The sequence below is a fragment of the Halictus rubicundus genome, chromosome 1 (genome assembly GCF_050948215.1).
Source record: "Halictus rubicundus isolate RS-2024b chromosome 1, iyHalRubi1_principal, whole genome shotgun sequence".
In the NCBI taxonomy this organism is placed as follows: domain Eukaryota; kingdom Metazoa; phylum Arthropoda; class Insecta; order Hymenoptera; family Halictidae; genus Halictus; species Halictus rubicundus.
Genome location: NC_135149.1, coordinates 22026786 through 22044135, shown reverse-complemented (window position 1 = coordinate 22044135; position 17350 = coordinate 22026786). Strand labels below are relative to the sequence as shown.

At 49.4% G+C, this 17350-nt stretch overlaps 1 protein-coding gene across 3 annotated transcripts in view; it reads left to right on the top strand.

Moving 5' to 3' along the window:
• The first annotated feature begins 1391 nt into the window (after nt 1–1391).
• Pwn (calcium-binding EGF-like domain-containing protein pawn) overlaps nt 1392–17350 on the top strand; it is a 19533-nt gene continuing 3574 nt past the window's right edge. The window contains exons 1-15 of one of the 3 annotated variants that reach the window (XR_013082823.1): nt 1392–2753; nt 11195–11504; nt 11604–11939; nt 12042–12292; nt 12368–13165; nt 13321–13503; nt 13587–13782; nt 13998–14236; nt 14759–14886; nt 14965–15235; nt 15319–15535; nt 15625–15750; nt 15819–16026; nt 16255–16497; nt 16574–16789. Coding sequence is in view for 2 of the 3 variants with exons in the window: in XM_076794043.1 (XP_076650158.1) it covers nt 2696–2753; nt 11195–11504; nt 11604–11939; nt 12042–12292; nt 12368–13165; nt 13321–13503; nt 13587–13782; nt 13998–14236; nt 14759–14886; nt 14965–15235; nt 15319–15535; nt 15625–15750; nt 15819–16026; nt 16255–16497; nt 16574–16681 (3672 nt within the window). In the remaining variant the exon portion in view is untranslated. Of the gene's footprint in view, nt 2754–11194; nt 11505–11603; nt 11940–12041; nt 12293–12367; nt 13166–13320; nt 13504–13586; nt 13783–13997; nt 14237–14758; nt 14887–14964; nt 15236–15318; nt 15536–15624; nt 15751–15818; nt 16027–16254; nt 16502–16573; nt 17240–17350 lie in introns of those variants that run through there. The other 2 variants (XM_076794043.1, XM_076794058.1) reach the window with 2 other exon arrangements.

The window sequence follows — 17350 nt, the reverse complement described above, 5'->3', positions numbered from 1 at the left end:
GAAACACGTGTAGAACTCACTGCTAAAACAGTACATTCGTGTAGGAACAGTACGGTCAAGTGAATTAATGCAAGTACTTGTCGAGCAATATGCAAATTCTGTGACGAAATAAAATCCTTGTAAAAAGAAGATTTTACATATTCTACTGGATCAACTGCCGATCTTCACAGGATCAATGGTCCTGTAGGATCCTTTAACGATCCTCTGAGATTTCTTCAGGGTTTCCGGTATATCTCTCAACGCTTACGGCTCTCGGTAAAGAGGGTCCAAATGAATTATTAGATGTTCGGTGCGAGCCAGCGACGGCAAGGTTAAAATGATGGATATCCCACAGAGTACCGTAGTTCTCGACCCCTCGAACTTCGCACCTGCGGTCTCGCAGGCCGATTCGGGGTCCGATTAATTCTCCTGCGTGGTTGCGTTCTGCCTAGCAGGTCCCGTTAGCTTTGCATGCACGCGCTTTCGTTCGAGGACTCGATCGTCCGGATCCAGGGTATACCGATCGTCCATTGGCTGGCGACGATTTCGCTCGCGGAAAAGTCCGTTTCCCTTTCGCGACAGGATGCCCCGAGAAATGGAGAAGGGACGTCCGGTTGGGAAATAGGTGGCGTGCATCCATCCGTTGCGGAAATAGCCGCCACGGTTCGAGGAGCCGGGAGCGGGAGAAGGAGAAAAGACGTGCCTGGTCGTGATGGACCATTCCTTAAAACAGGTGCCATTAATTTCAGTCACAGAACACTCGAGACAATGTGTGTTAGATGGCCCTCTAACCGAATCCAATGGGTATTACATTGGACAGTCCTACAACCACGTTCAATGAGATTAGGTAGTCCTCTAAGCCAATCTCCAATGTGCAGTAGATTAGATAGTCCTTTGACCCAGACCAATGTATACCAGCCTAGGCTAGGTAATCCTCTGACACGAAAATCAATGCTGCTTATACTTAATTTTAGTCATCGATGTATGAACAATTTGGTTCCTGTAGTTTAATGTAATTCGTTGGGATGTTCGCCATTTTCAATCGATTGTGGCTCGTAGCAATGTTGATCGACTGTCATGAAATTTTCAGCAACGTACACAACTGACATGAATGTACAAGACGCGGATGTCTTTGAACGTCACCTGGTGAGGCGAACGTTCTGCGTTCTCCGGAAGATCGGAGTCGTTTGGACCAATTTCGGGGAACATATTCCGACCTGGGATCAATTATGCAGGCCGTACGAATTTTGCGCAGGTTTTTGCGTGACCCGGAGGTCCCGAAAGGATCGGAAGGTAGGTCGAGGTAAAGCCTGGAATCGTCGAGCAAACGGAGGAACGAGTTCGCGGAGAAACGGTTGAACGGAGAGGACGAGAAGTCGAGAAGGTAAAGACGAACGGAGAAAGAAAGAAAGAGAGAGAGAGAGAGAGAGAGAGAAATTTTTCGTGAGAGGGGAGACACGGTGGCGAGCCCGAGTGGACGACGACATTGTGGAGGCCCAGCATGGTGGAAGCCAGCCACGAAGACGTGACGTATACACTCCAGAAGAGCGCGGTGTATAGTGCAGAGCATGGTGTGTAGCATGGCATAGTTAAAGTGGGAGAAACTGTGTATGACCGGCCTCACCGTAAGCCAGTCCCGTGTGAACGACCGTGAAGCGAACCTCGAGGCGAAACTCGATCGAGCCGTTGAAGGTTTTCGTTCTCTTCTTCTTCGTGTCCGTTCTTACTGGCAGCCACGGTGTTTCGATCCGGCCAGGCCGGCTCGGTCGAGCAACACGAGGATCATTGTCAGGGGTATTCCGAGTGGGCCCGGAACTCGGATTCGACCGTGATCCGTCGATTAGAAAGTCGGATTGTCCTGTTGGCTGGCTCTAACGGACGGCTCCGTTGTTAATAGTGCGCGAAACGCGTCGGTGTGATTCTGTGACACGGGGTGAAGTGGCTCTTTAAAATGGTGTTGAAGGATCCTTGAACAGGAATTCCCGGATAGAAACTCGAAAAAGTGGGCGGACGAAATCGCGTGGGACTTCCGTGTGTCGCGATTCCTCGTCGTGTCGAAATTCGGAGTGAAACTCTTCTAATAAGGCCACAGGTGGTGCCTGCATTGCAGCATCGTCGGCCCGCATCGCCAGTCACGGTGAAACGCCGGTAAAATTGTCACCGACAACAGGATACGATTGCCACCGACAGGATAGGAATAACTAGGATAAAATTGAACAAGGATAATCGAGAGAGAGAGAGAGAGAGAGAGAGAGTGCGGGGGAGAGAGAGAAAAGAGGGTCGGCGGTCGAAAACCGGTGAAATCGAAGTTCGCCGAAAAGCTGACGCGTACACACCGGACCTAACCGCGGCCAAGTAGGTCAGCCGGCGTGCGCGAGAGTGCGAGACCGAATCAAAGAGAAGAAAAAAGGCGAACAAGGCAGAGGAGAAGGACACGGGGAAGAGAGGAACGGCGGAAGAAGAATGGCGAGCAGCCGCCGGGGGCATCAAAGTTTCCACGATGCTCGTCGTTTTTACTCGGCATAGGCTTGCGATCCAAAATGGCGGCGATCGGCTGGTACCGTGGCACGTTTCACGACGATAAAGACTGGTCCAGCCACCTGAGGAGACGCTCCTGAGGAGAGATCCTTGATACCAGTGTCCTTGACATCAGCCCCGGCCTTGATCGACAGGAGCAACCGCGCCACTAGCGAACGCAACGCGCCTGCGTCTCGGGATGAGGGGACACTCGAGGATTATGGTCCTGGGGACCTTGGTCCTGCTGGCACTCGTAGGTAGGTCCTGGATTCTTCGAGGAATCGTCTGAATCTTTTCGAGAAACTCGTTGGATTCTTACAGGCTGATTCATTCCGGTGGTATCTTTTTATCGGCGAGACTTTAGGAAAAGAGCCTGGGAACTTCCATTTAGGATCCTAATTTGCAACGACTTCGTAGGATCCAATGACGTACTACATTATAAGATAACTCGAAAACGCATTCGAATTTATGCAGATCATAATTTCAGAGTTGTTAGAAGACATATCCCTCCGGATTTATATAAATTATAATTTCGGAGTCGTTTAAAGAAAATTCCTTTCGTTCTCCCAATTTGCCAGGTCTTGATAGATAAAATAATGCCTTTGGATCTATATAAATCAAAATTCTGGGCTCGTTGAGAACAAATTCCTTTTACCGTAAAGATGCATGAAAACGAAGTAACCCTAGAGTCGTGTCGGACTCGTAATTCGCAAGAACTAGGTTGTAAACAGTAATTGTTTGAATAAAACATGAGTCGGTAGTGCGAGCGGCGCAAAGCCAGTCTTCAAGGACCCAGGATTCACAGCGAAGTCCTTGAGCAAGCCGCTCGCTCCTTTCCTCGCCGTTTGATCTGCTTTAACGACCCGCGATCCGCACCTGAGGTCCCAATGACTGGGACTATTCGAGGCCCACTTTCCAAGGCACCTCGCATGCTCGCCGGTGCTAATGATCGTCGTGAATTACTGCGAGAAACCGCGAGCTGGCTATAGACTAGATCGCTGTCCCAGCTACACGTTGCCAAGAAAATGCCTCTCGACGAAATTAATTCCTGAACCTGTTCGATAGGTCTTTAAACCAGCCGCCACGCGTGGTCGAATCCGAAACCGGTATCTTGACCTCTGTCGAAAATTTTCGTGTCGTTCGACAAGTTTCTGGGCAGCGACTCCTTCGTCTTCGGGGCTTCTCGCTGCCACCTTTGCGGCGCAACAATTCGATAAGCGCAAGATTCCCAGGTACGCTTGCATCCCTCGAACAGAGAAAGGGTGATTAGATCAGAAAGCAAGCGGTCGCAATTACGACGTGGACTGACAACAGTCGATGATTTACTAATATTGCGCCTTGCGTAGATACCGGTAAGTAGGTGTACGCATCCGGTTCCGGATAAGTCGCCGCGCGCAGGATAAACTATTCACCATGAGAGTCTAGGAAAGCTGACGCGCGCGACTATATCTTGGAAACGCAAAAACGCGCAAGGGTTCGCCGACCCTACCGGAGCTGACCCGCGTATAAATATTTAAAAGCGACGTAAAGCTCGCGGTAATTGCCCTCTCGCCGGCGCGAAGACCATCGGCTCCTCGCCGAGAGCAACGCGTGTTAATTAGAAACGAACCGCCGCACAGTGGTTTCATACGCGATCCTTACAGTTTTATTTCCACTTATTCGTTGCGATTTTTCTACTTGTTTTGCTACAGCGCACGGGAGGAATGAGCCACAAGAAAGTCGGTTTATGGCAGTCGGTCTGCAGCAGTCTTTTCATTATTTGGAGATTGTCTCTTTTCCGTTCGCAAACTAATTATTCATTTTCTTTCATGCGACTGTGCTTCGAAGAAGATTAGTGGTAAAATTACCAGCAAGAATCTGCAAACGTGCTTCGATTCCGTTACTGTATTCGTCGAAACACTTTCCACTCGCATTGTTTCTATTCATTTGTAAATTTACAGTAGACCAGTCGGTGCAACAAAATTGCCAACAAGAATCTGCAGAAGTATTCTTTTTTTGCATTGTTTCTATTCATTTGTAAATTTAGACCAGTCAGTGTAAACGTTAAAATGCAAGTAATACTAATCTGTGAAATGCGAAGCAGGAGAAAGTGTTTCGACGAATACAGTTACAAAATCGAAGCACAACTTTTGCAGACTCCTGCTGGCAATTTCACAGTTGACTCTGCGATCATTCTGAGCACGTTTGGCGCAATATTCACAGGTACGAAGATGCTGTATTTTCTAGCTCCGCTCAGTTGAAGCCGCGTTCGAAAGCTAGGCGTTGAGAAAAGCCCGGGTGAAATTTTTCGGCGTTATTCAACGCGAGCCGAGACGTCACGGCGTTCGAGGAACGACAGAGGAGAAAGCTGCGGCATGACGCGCATTCGTCGCCTGGCACGTACCTGTTACTTTACGATTTTCACATCGCATAGAAAATCGCATGCACGGCAGAGTTAACGACATATCTTCGGCTCGCATCGCGAATTTCGACTTGTCCGGGTCGTTGGCTTATGCAAATCGCGAATTTCTCAGGGCCTAGGCGCGGTTCTACTCAAGGTTCCGCAGTCATTGACACTGGTCCATCGAACGGAATTTTGATCAGTTCTATCTTCTTTTTTCTTTTTTCGATTCCATCTTCAGGAGTCACCGACTCGCTTGACGCAATTCCTCGCGCATTTGCATAATATACTCGTCGCGTGATCTCTAACGCGGATGAGCGACGAACTCAGGCTAACGCAGAGTTTCGTCACCGGACTTTCGCCCAACCGCGTTAGCCGTGAAAGTGTCACGAAATCGTCGTAACAAGGCGGCCGAACGGAAAGTCGATTGGTTCACCAGGATTTCGTCTGGCAAAATGGTGACGGGGAAATATGACGTTCCGAGAAATGAACCATGTGAATCGTCTGATCCGCTTTCACGCGGATCCACGTTCCAAAACGTCCAGATCAGATCCGAGATTCGATACGACGCTCTGTCTATTTGAGGAAACCGATAGGATCGCCGGAGAGATCGTTAGCTAATTGCTGCGAGAAGATAGATCATCCGGCGACAAATTAGGATATCCGGGACGCGTAGAGGCCTGAACGTAGGAGGGAACCTAATTACTTTTTTTAGGAGCAACGGCACGAGTTCCTTAAATAATTCCGAAATTAAGCTGGTGGTGATGCAAGGTGAAGTCGACAGGTTCTACGTCACGATTAATTGCAAATAACTGAGCTGGTATTCGTGGGAATGACGATACTGATTAAAAATCCGGGTATACTTGAACTGGTAGAAAAATATTTTAGCTTGTAAGGAAGCAGGAAAAATTGAATACTTAGTGCTGAATTTATTGATTGAAGGATTTCGAGGATCTCGCAAGATTCAAATATACGAATGCGGATAAAACTGGTTATTGTATGGTTGCCAGCCTTTCAGGATCCCTCAGAGGATCAGATCGATCGATCCTCGAAAATGACGAGTGGCAGGCCGAGTGAACGGCCCCGGAACACCTGTCGAATCTCTTAGGGGAGCCACGAAATGTCGCGTTCGCCGGCGAAAAGAATAAATATTGGGCTGGAATGGTGTACCGTTAACTCTGCCGTTACCGCCTCGAGAGACGGCGCATAGCCCGGTCTACGCTTCCACGGATAAACCCCTTCGACGTTTCTTTCTTCTTGCCACGAGCCAGACGCTGTTAGAATTGCGTCACGGGGTCACACAATGCTCTAGCGGCTCTAGGCGAATATTAAATCCACCTGTTCGAGCGGGATTCCCGACTTCCTGGCTCTTTCCTCCACGGGGAACACCGCGATCGATTGTGCTGCTATCGATCCAGCTTGCTGGCAGCACGGTGACAGCGCTCTGTGCCCTGGATTGCCCTCGAGGGCACGGCTCGGGAGTCAGAGACACGATAAAGCTATTTATTTAATCATACTTCGAGAAGGGCATTGCTTTGTTCTCTTCAATTTTCAAGACAGAATAGTATTTCGTACAAAAAGTACGTTGGATACATGGAGTAGACTGTCCCGGGTAGGCGTGGCATCATGGCCCTCGATTTTGGACAAGCCTAAGCTCTGCTACATTGTGTAAATTTTGTATATGTCTGGCGAGGACCCTTTTGGATAGGTGTAACTTCGTTTCTTTGAAATTTGTTGATATTAAGACAGTGTCCCACGGGGCAATCTATGCTTACATATAGTGGGGAGTGTTCCGAGTAGGCGTGGCTTCGCTATCACCAATTTTGACCCATCCTAGTCTCTGCCCCACAGTGATATCTATGTCCATGCTTCATACGGTATGTTCCTAGTAGGCAGGGCTTCGATTCTCTCGATTTTGACAGAGTCAGAGCAGTGGCCCACGGGGGAATCTGCGCTCACACCAAGTGCAAAGTGTCCCGAGTAGGCGTGGCTTCGCTACCCCAAATTTTGACCCATCCTAGTCTCTGCCCCACAGTGATATCTATGTCCATGCTTCATACGGTGTGTTCCTAGTAGGCAGGGCTTCGATTCTCTCGATTTTGACAGAGTCAGAGCAGTGGCCCACGGGGCAATCTGCGCTCACACCAAGTGCAAAGTGTCCCGAGTAGGCGTGGCTTCGCTACCCCCAATTTTGACCCATCCTAGTCTCTGCCCCACAGTGACATCTATGTCCATGCTTGATATGGTGTGTTCCTAGTAGGCAGGGCTTCGATTCTCTCGATTTTGAGAGAGTCAGAGCAGTGGCCCACGGGGCAATCTGTGCTCACACCACGTGCGAAGTGTCCCGAGTAGGCGTGGCTTCGCTACCCCCAATTTTGACCCATCCTAGTCTCTGCCCCACAGTGACATCTATGTCCATGCTTGATATGGTGTGTTCCTAGTAGGCAGGGCTTCGATTCTCTCGATTTTGACAGAGTCAGAGCAGTGGCCCACGGGGCAATCTGTGCTCACACCAAGTGCGAAGTGTCCCGAGTAGGCGTGGCTTCGTTGCTCCCAATTTCGGCACACCCAAGCCCCCGTCCCACGGTGGAATCTAGGTCCGCGCTTCACGCGGAATGTTTTCAATAGGCGGGACTTGGTTGCTCTCGATTTCGACGGATCCAGGCGAGTGCCCCAGGGGGCAATCGTTGCCCACGCCCGGCGTCGAGGAACAAGGAAACGCGGCCGTGTATCGCTTCCAAGCGGCATTCCACCGGCGTATGCCAGAGGCCGTTGAATATCGTCGTTGCATACATACCTCGATCGATGGTATCCAGAACCGGTAATCATTTTTCTGGACGCGGCGCACGTAAGACACAAACTGTGTTACCTCGTTACCTCGTGAGACGCATGTTTACCGCGGGGTTCACGCGATGTCTCACTCTTGTATTTTCTCGAAGTCGCTCGCCTGTGAAGCGGTACGTAGTCTTTCCTCCCGCCCCCGCGATCCTCGCTGAAGAGAAAAATCCGATAACTCGCGCAAAGTATCACGAGCAGGAGTAAAAAGGAGCGGAGGAGGAATCGGAGTGTCGGGAAGAGGATTCAGGTCAAGACGATTCAAACGAACGAACCGAAAGAGGTTTCACTAGATCGGAGTATTACTGTTCGAAATTAGAAAATAGCTCTGAAGAAGTCTAGTCGATGAAGATATTGTGCTAGCATTCGCGAGTACTATACACTCTGCTAGTTACAGAGAAGAAAAATGAGAAGTGGGCGTCGTTCTTACAGGGTTCAGACGATGAGTTTCGAGGGTGAGCTAATAGAGGATACCCGGCTCCCGATTCAGGAAGATCCGAATCCGATCGCGAGAAGGCTGCATTCCGGTCGGCGCGACAGAATCAACCATGCGATTCACCTACATTCTCACGGCATGCCTGCTGGTCGGTCTCACGTCGGGAAGGTTATGGTGTTCACGTGAACACCGTTAGCCGCGTGCGCTGATAATTATTGTTTCTGCGACTCGGAAGCGAAGCGAGCAAATCGGAAACGAAAGTCCTTCGAGTCTGTCGGTCAGCAGACCGCAAACTCGCGGCAGTCACGCGATCGGGTGGATCGATCGATCAAGGGCGCCCTAAACGACAAATTAGAGCCGCTGAAGCGGGCTGCAACATCAAAGGAAATTCCCGCGTTCGACGTGCAATTGATCGACGGTCTCGGAGACGCGTCGCTGCTGCTACTGCTCCTGCCGATTTACCCATATTCTCACGCCGATTGGCAACGTCGATGCCTTCGCGGCACGAACGACGCGTCTAGGAACGCTCAAGTTCACGGGTAATGTCAGCTACAACCGAAACCGTAATTCTCGCCGGCGATAATAACGCGACCTCCCCGGCGCAACAATGCACCTGCATTTCCATAATGCAGCGAGGAGAGAACTGAAGTAGCTCGCGCTGCGGCTAACTGTAGATCCAGCCTCCCCGCTTTTAGATTTCTGTTGTGCTATGCGTTTTAGCATGCTTTGAGAATCACCACTGATTCATAGCGTTCCCCGTGCGACACTCGGAATGGAGGATTAGATTGATTGTACAGTTGGAGCGGAGTCGCAACGATGTCTTTCGAAGGGACACGGTTCGGATAATTTTAACGAAGCTGGATACACGGCTGATGATCAGATACATGTCGGAAGCAGCCATTAACAACACGAGGAGAATTTTAAAAAGTTCTCCGCTGCATCGACGATTCTTTTTCTGCTGTTTCCACGCGAGTTGGAGAGGGAGCATCGAGAGCATGGTGCTCGCCGAGTAGAACGGAGCACCGGTTACCTTAATTGCGATCGCGAGCGGGCATTTGTTTGGAAATCATGTCGCTCTGTGCGCCGTCTAATGAGCAATTAGCGAATTAGATCCTCGGAGATGAAAATCGTCGTTTTGCAGGCGCATCTTGCGGCCAGGTTGGTCAGCGTTCCATCGCCTCGGTCAAGAAATTGAAAAATCGACTGAAAGCTAATTAATTAACTACCAGACGGCTATAGTGACAGTGTGAATCATCCCTGAAATCGCTTGAAACCTCGAAGAACAACTAGAAAAATAGGACAAACAATTCTTGAGAAGTCTATGATTCGAAATATCAAATAAATTGAGCGTGTAATGAATAGACTGCGGAGCTTTATGCAAAATAAAAATGTTCTGCATCAATCGCAAGGGACGGGAACCAGACTAATTATGGGAACCAGATTAATTCTTTCTTGAAATTTTTACACGTTGAAAATAATATGTTATTTGAATGTTTCTCCTGTTTTAAATTGCACCAACCGATTTTTATTATAAACGCATAAAATCCGCAGTGTGGTAACGAAGGAGAAGGAGTATTTTGATTGTTAGAGATTGGATCGAAGCGGAGCGGTTTTCGAAACGGTCGCAGAAAGTTGGTGAAAGGTGTAGTGAATGAAAGATAGCATGCAATAACATATGCATGCACTTTCTAGGGAACAAAGATTATCGGCGACCTGTTACTTTCCAGAGGATCGAGGAGACTTGTTCGTTCCAGGGGTCGATTCGGCGATCGAAATCGTTCGCGTGTTTCCATGCGGCTATACACAATTCAGGACAGTCGATCGTTACTATCGAGTCCGAAGGATCTATACGTGGCGGCGCGGCGCGCGGTGTCCGCGAGTGTAGTTTCACTCAAATTGCTTCGCGCGTCGCTGAATTGTTGCATGGAAATCTCCCCATTGTTTCTGTCCCGTCCGCCGCGGAATTTTAATGCTGAAACTGTGCCGGACGACAACCGTGAAATACGGCGCGGCGCGCACGCGTCTCGGCTAACAGCTCGCAATAAAAGTGATATCGGGGATAATTGTAAACGCTTGAGGATCGCGTGATAGATGCGAGAACGAAGATTCACGGGGAATTCGAGGATCGTACTGAAGATCGCGCGCCGGCTCACCCTCCCGTACGATCAAAAGGAATTTATACAATGTCGACGTACCTTTTTCACTCGCGACAAAGCGGAAGAGGAGACGCCGAGGATCGAGAAAGGGCACGGCGAGACGAGCAGACAGAACGAGAACGAGAGAGAGAGAGAGAGAGAGAGAGAGAGAGAGAGAGAAGGAAAGAGAAAGAGTAGTAATTTCATACGCGTCACGTCCACGGTTGGTCAAACCACTCGATACCGGCCTCGAGAATGTCAACCTCTCGAGTACCGTTCGCCTTCCCGATCGGCCGTGGATCTTCTCGATTTTTTGCAACTCTCTCGATCACGACCCCTCCACTCCTCGATCGATAACACGACGTTTCTTGTGGTCACCGCGAGATCGGCTGAGCAGACGATCCATGGACGTCCGCGCGATTGAGTGACACCCTTCTTCGTTTAGTTGCATTTATTTATTAAATAGGAGATCGTTCGATGGAAAGGAAAGTGTACGAAAATTCTCAGGGTTATGTTAGGGTAGCTATACGAGTATTGGTTGTGTTGTGGGATCTTGACTGGCTTTGTAGAAATCGAGAGCAACTAGACCACGCCCAGACCACGCCCCCTGGGGTACTTTCGACACTGAAAGTAACGAAATCAAGCCACAGAGCAATTAAACCACGCCCACTAGGAGCACTTTAGATAAAAAGCGCAGAGTTTGCTGCGAGAAGGGTTTCCCACGCGCGCAAGGAGGGTCTTGTTACACCGCTTAATCAGGATACCATCATCTACCTCCTCGCAGGGCAATTAGGGGCTTCGGTGGTCGATGAGGTTCTTCCGTAGCCTCGTCGCGGTGTCCAGGCACGAGCGCCCTAGCAAATTTATGCAGAAGCCTAAATCGCGGTTTGAATCGTTTTTGTCTTTTTGCAGGTGTGTCGGCCATCCAAAACGATCGAACGTCCTCGAAATCGACCGCGGAAGACATGGTTCTGAGCGCGAGCGGGTACACAGGAGCGGAAAGGACGTCGAGCGTGTTCGATCAGGACGGATCGCCGACTTTCCAGAGGACCGTACCAGCATTTCAATTAGAAAGCTCGAAGAGCGTCTCCGGTTTCGATAAGAGCGACGGCAGGTTCGAGGACACCAGGCACGAGGAGGCCATCGACGAGCTGACGTCCTCGAAACACGTTGATCACATCGACGGGAACAATATAGAGGTCAAGCCCGGGGAATACTATCGGTGGGTCCATTAATCTTGTCCAGAGGCGTGCATCCCCTGCCGGGGATCATTAATCGAGAAACCCGACTCATGGATCCTTATTACCCATGTTCCCAGCAGAATCGCGTTGACAACGAGAGAGCCCGTGTCGGGGGAAGGACAAGGGGCTCCGCAGGGACCAAAACTCTTGTCGGAGCCCCATCAGCTGGTTGGAGCGTCGTCCCAACGTGCACAGAACCTGCAGGCGATCGATCAACAAAGACAAGCTCGCCAAGAGATCCCCAGGATCTTTAGCGAATACGCTCCGCCGCCGATCCTGCAGACAGCGACTCCGGGACAACGGCAGGCGAACTCTGACATCCAGGACATCATCACCGGGCTCTTCAAGTTCATGCACGGCAATGTCAACGTCGCTGCCAACACTGTCAGACCTCTGCGACCGATCCAAGCTACTAGGTACGTACACTTAGGTTCTGTAACTTGTTGCATATGAAGTGTGTCCAACTTCAATCCACCATGGACATCAACTTAATGAAAACAAGAAATTTTCTTCTACAGGATCAACAACAGAGGTCCACCAAGAATTTCGGACGTCCCTCCCCTGCCTCCCGATTTCGATACTCCTGGAATGAATCCTCCGCCTCCTCCACCGGATCATCCTTACCCCTTTGAGAAACCACCAGCTCCGGAGAGACCTTTGGTCAATCAACTACCGCCCGAAAGGCCTATCAGACCGTTTCTGAACGGAGTCCCGCTGCCAGAGCAGATCGTTCCTCAAGGAAACCATCCGTGGAATTGGAATCGACCTGGTAACGTCACTTGGATTTCTATTTTTGATTTCTGCCTGATCGTTTTGATGTTAATGGGTCCTGTTCCCTTTCCAGGAAGTAACAGACGACCCGTGCCACCCTACAAACCTCTACCACCTTCTTTGGACTCTGCGTACCATCGTGATCAGGACGAGAATGACAAATATCCTGACAAAAATCTATCTCCTCCCAATCGAGATGAATCAACAGAGTCTTCTACCAAAAAAGAGGAGAATGATCGCAACGAAACTACTACCAACAGTCTAGAGGACACAACGAAGGTTCACGATGGGGCTAATCAAGATGACAAAGCGAATAGCTCGATCCAGGAGCCTGGGATGAAGGACAACCATAAATATCCAGCTAAAGACAATAGAATAAGCAACGAGAAGACATCGACGCCCAATTCAGAGACTAGCCAATCCAACCAGGTGTCCGATGTGAAACACGAAGAGGCTCCGAAGCCCGTGATCCCCTTGGAGATCAAGCCCACAAAGTCGACGAAGATCGGCGACCACAAGGATGCTACTTCCAACGCGAACCACGGAAACGAGAAGTCGACGATCGTCAAAACACCGACGAAAACCTTCTCGACGCTGAACATCGAAACCAGCTCGTCGGTGCAGGTGATCGAGCCTACGACAACGAAGGCTATTGTCCAACCGACAGCATCTACTACGAACAGATCCAACAATATTACAAGCTCCTCGAGCTCGATAGCTCTGGAGCCCAGTACATCGATTGACGTAGAAACCTCCACGAGCTCGTCGATTTCGACGGAGACTCTGCCCTCGACTTTCACAAAGGTTACGACTACTTCGGAGAGGACTGTAGTTCACACACCTGTAGCCAACACTTTCGCCAAAAACCCAGGTAGAGTATCCGCGGTAGAATGAAGATCTTGCAGGCGGTATCGCATTCGATCTATAATGAATGCATCCGGGCCGGTCTCTGCGGAGAAGTACGGTTAATTAATCTCCTTTGTCGAGAAGCTAGCAGCCGTCATGGTCAATTAATTTCCTTTGTAGCCCCCACGGATCGCTATGCCTACCGACCCCGACCTGGAATTGTTCTCGACGACACCTTGGATTACACGGGACCTCAAGGACTGGCCACCCAACGACCCTACCCTCCGCCGAGACATCCGCCTATCGGTGATATTTTTGATGTCACGGTCTCGGCTATCCAAGGCCCCGGCGGTGGAGGCTCCGGTAAGCATCGACGCGTTCTATTCCACAGAACCTGAGACCCCAACAGCTTTCCTCTGTACACTTTCTTTTCTTTTTATCTTTAGGAGAGGGAGTTAGGGTGCCGATAAACGGAAACGCCGACGTGATCCTGACGTCCGCGGTAGAAGGTCAGGGCTTCGTCAGCATCGACGGCAAGAGGACCTATCTGAACCTGTTCGAGAACTCTGATAGGACGTCCACGCACGTGCAGCCGCAACCGCAGCCCACCAGGACGCAGGCACCTGCCGTGGTTGGCACAGGGTTAGTAAATCTGAAAAAGATAATGTGAAGATACAGACTCCGAAACAAGACGATACCAGCCATGGTTTTAATTCCATTGCACCCTATTATATACTGTCTGTATTCCCTTGTTAGACCCATTCTATTCTGTGCAAGAATTTATTTAGGTGGCCTATTGTATGAGACACATCGAAAATCGCTTTCTCTAACTCTGGATTTTTCCTGCATTCATTCAGATTCGCAGTGCCCCAGCCCGACCCACCTACAGCTAGTCCAAGACCAACCGGTCCAATTAGAAGATTGACCTTCCACAGAAGGCCCACTCAACCTCCAGTTAGGATCGACACCTGTATAGTTGGAGACACGAGCACCTGCGATGTCAGTCAGCATGAGGCCTGTGCCACGGTCCAGGGAGTCTCTGCGTGCCACTGCAAGCCGGGATATGCTAGGCTGCAGCATTCCCTGCCTTGCAAGAGTCAGTATAGAGTTGCATCTAGCTTAGCTACCTCTTTCCTTAAAGATCTAATCATTTTTCGTCTCCTTTCTACGAGTATTTTCGTCTCTGATATCACAGAAGTGTTCCCAAGCTCTTCTAGTTCCAATTTCGTAAATGGTCGTCCAGCTAAATCAGATGACAGTTGTTAGTCATGTTCTCTGTCAGCTAAGCTTTCGTTTAACCACACAGAATCTCAGTTTTAACTAGTGCTGTGCGTGTACAACTTATTACAGTGAATTTTCGATATATATCAACAACACGGGTCTTGCCAGTGACGTGTGTCGTCCAAGGGACATACCCGAGCCATGTTATGTTTACACTCCGCGGCGTCCGAGGCCTCTCAAGCTTCGTGGTAGTGGCGATAATTCCGCGACGTTTATTATCAGGCCCTGGCGACATATATATAGAGAAATCACTGTAATTGCAAAATCAAGACGTGTTAGGAGCTTCGTAGGATATCCGAGGCTAACATGGTATTAAATAGAGGCTTCTCGGTGACAGGGATCATAAGCATCGTGGTGTCCATCAGAGTGGACAAGATCTACGAGAAGAAGTTGGTCTGGGACCGAGGGTTCACCGACAAGGACTCGGAGTCTTATCAAACCCTGGCCTACGAAGCGAATCGCGCAGTAAGCTGATCACGCATTATTGTTTACAATTTACCAAGCAATGGGAGCACCGATTTAATTATTTTTTGTCCTCGTCAGATCGAGTCAGCCATGTCGATGACACCGTTTTCGGACGAGTACATGGGCTCCTCGGTGAACGGTGTTTACCAGGGCGACGTGAGTCAGGGGCAAGGGGGTGTCTTTGTGAATGCAACTTTGAAACTCACTTACGAGCCGAGAACAATTAGGCCAAGCCTGGCAGGGGATCTGCAGAAGCATCTGCTCGGCGTTATTCACCGGCGTAGCAACAATATCGGGAACAGTGCTCTTTACGTAGACAGCCCGCCCGGATCTATATCGAATCTGCAAGGTCTGCACGTCGAAACGCGCAAAATTGCACTTCCCGCGAGCAATCAATTTAACTACACTAACTTCGTAACATTATATTTATAGACCTGGACGAGTGCGCCTCGTCGGAGCTAAACGACTGCCATTCGTCGGCGACGTGCGCTAACAACTGGGGCGGGTTCACCTGCGCCTGCAACCCTGGACTGAAGGATCCTCATAAAGACGATCCGAACGAGTCCGGAAGAACGTGCATATCTTGTCCCTCGACATACTGCAACAATCGAGGCTCGTGCTCTTACCAGGGCGACCATATGCAGTGCACGTGAGTGTATTAATAATCTGGAAGGGTCGTCGAAGGGCTCTGACAACCTTCGGATCCTCCAGTTTCTGAACGATTGACTTTTTTCGCAGGTGCACTGGAAATTATTATGGGGCACAGTGCGAGGTCGATGGCGAGGTTCTGGGGGTGGCTATAGGGGCGTCGGTAGCAGCTTTAATAATTATAGTTTTGACGCTTGTGTGTCTCGTCATGTGGAGGTAAGGATGATTATATCCTTAGCACATCCATCGATTAATTTGTGTATTAACGATTGTGGGGGTTGCAGTCGAAGGTGGTCGAGGGAGCAAAAATCGGTTGGATCGCCGGTTTATGGTTACATACAAGGTGGTATTCCTGGCACCCTTCCAGGCACTCTGGCGAGGGTGGGATCTGTGGGCACCCTAGCTTCTGTTAAGCAAGGACCACCCACTAATCTGCCACCCTACATGTGGGCGCACTTCGGAGACCACATGGCGACTGCCAATGTCTACGCGGTGAGTGATGTTTAGCGGATCTTTGTGCAAAATTGCCTGCACCAGTTGCGACATACAGTTTCCTTTTTTAATAGTCCCAGCAAGTTGAGAATCGGCATTCTGAAATTCTTTGAGTTCTTCTATCGTTTTAAATTGCACCGACTCGTTTTTCTTATATAATGATTTTCTCAATATGAGAAAAAGGTCTTAAAAATTCCTCTAAATCCGATTTGTCTCCCGTGGACCCAGACGGAGCCCATGGGTCCGACCAGGCCGAGTTCAGCAGTGTTCGGCTACCCTCCCATAAACGTCCATGGGACTTTACCGCCAGTTCCGCTGCCGAGACTCCAGCCACCGTTGAGATCGAGACAGAGACACCAGCCGGACCCGGACAGCTCGGATTCCGAGCCTCAGGATAAGGACAGGGCCGATTTGATTCCCCAAAGCAGCGGATTCCACGTCCCCAGGCCAAAGTCTAGGTCCTCCTTAGCCGTGGGTATATCTAAATTGATTTGACGTTGTTTCCCCCGTTTGCAGAGTTTTCACAAAGTTGTTACCGTCGTTTCAGAATCAAAGCGGAATATACAACGACGTGGAGTACGACCAGGGTGACCTGCACCATTTATCGAAAAACAATATCCCGATGTCCACTTACAGGCCGTACTATCGAACGTGAGAACCGGGGCGAAACTAATTTAGTTATAAATCGTGACTTGTACCAGTTACTCGAACGAAAGAACGTTATTCCGACGGAACACAGCCCGTTGTGTTAATATCGGCTCGCGTAAGTCATTCCCGGCGTTATTACTTATAACTGTCTAGCGATTTACTTGTTGTTATTATTAGATATTTATTATCTTGACACTATCTTCGAGAGAAACCCCCCTTCACCCCCCCCCCCCAGTGACATCGTGAGAAGTTGAAGGAAGGGTGCATACGGACGGACTAGTATTAAATCGATGGCTCCTTTTGATTACTATCTAGGTTAATACTCGTGTTAAATAATACATTATTTATATCGTGAATGTCGGCCGATCCTGTTCGGTGCACTTTAAATCGTCGTCTTGCCGAACGAAAGACGATTAATTTCTGTTGCGTAAAATTTAAGAATCTGTTGTTTGGTCATCCCATCGGTCCCGTCATTTTTTTAACAAGTACTTTCAGTTGAAAAATATAGTACTACGCTTCGTTTTAGTCGTTGCTTGCAATCGTTTCTTTCCATAAGCTATGCAATTTTTTGATTCGATAGAATACTGCGATGCATCGGAAAAGGAAAAGATTTCTTTACGGGATCTGAAGGATTACTGCTTGTACTTCAAAGACGTTCTTAAAGGATCTCTCTCTC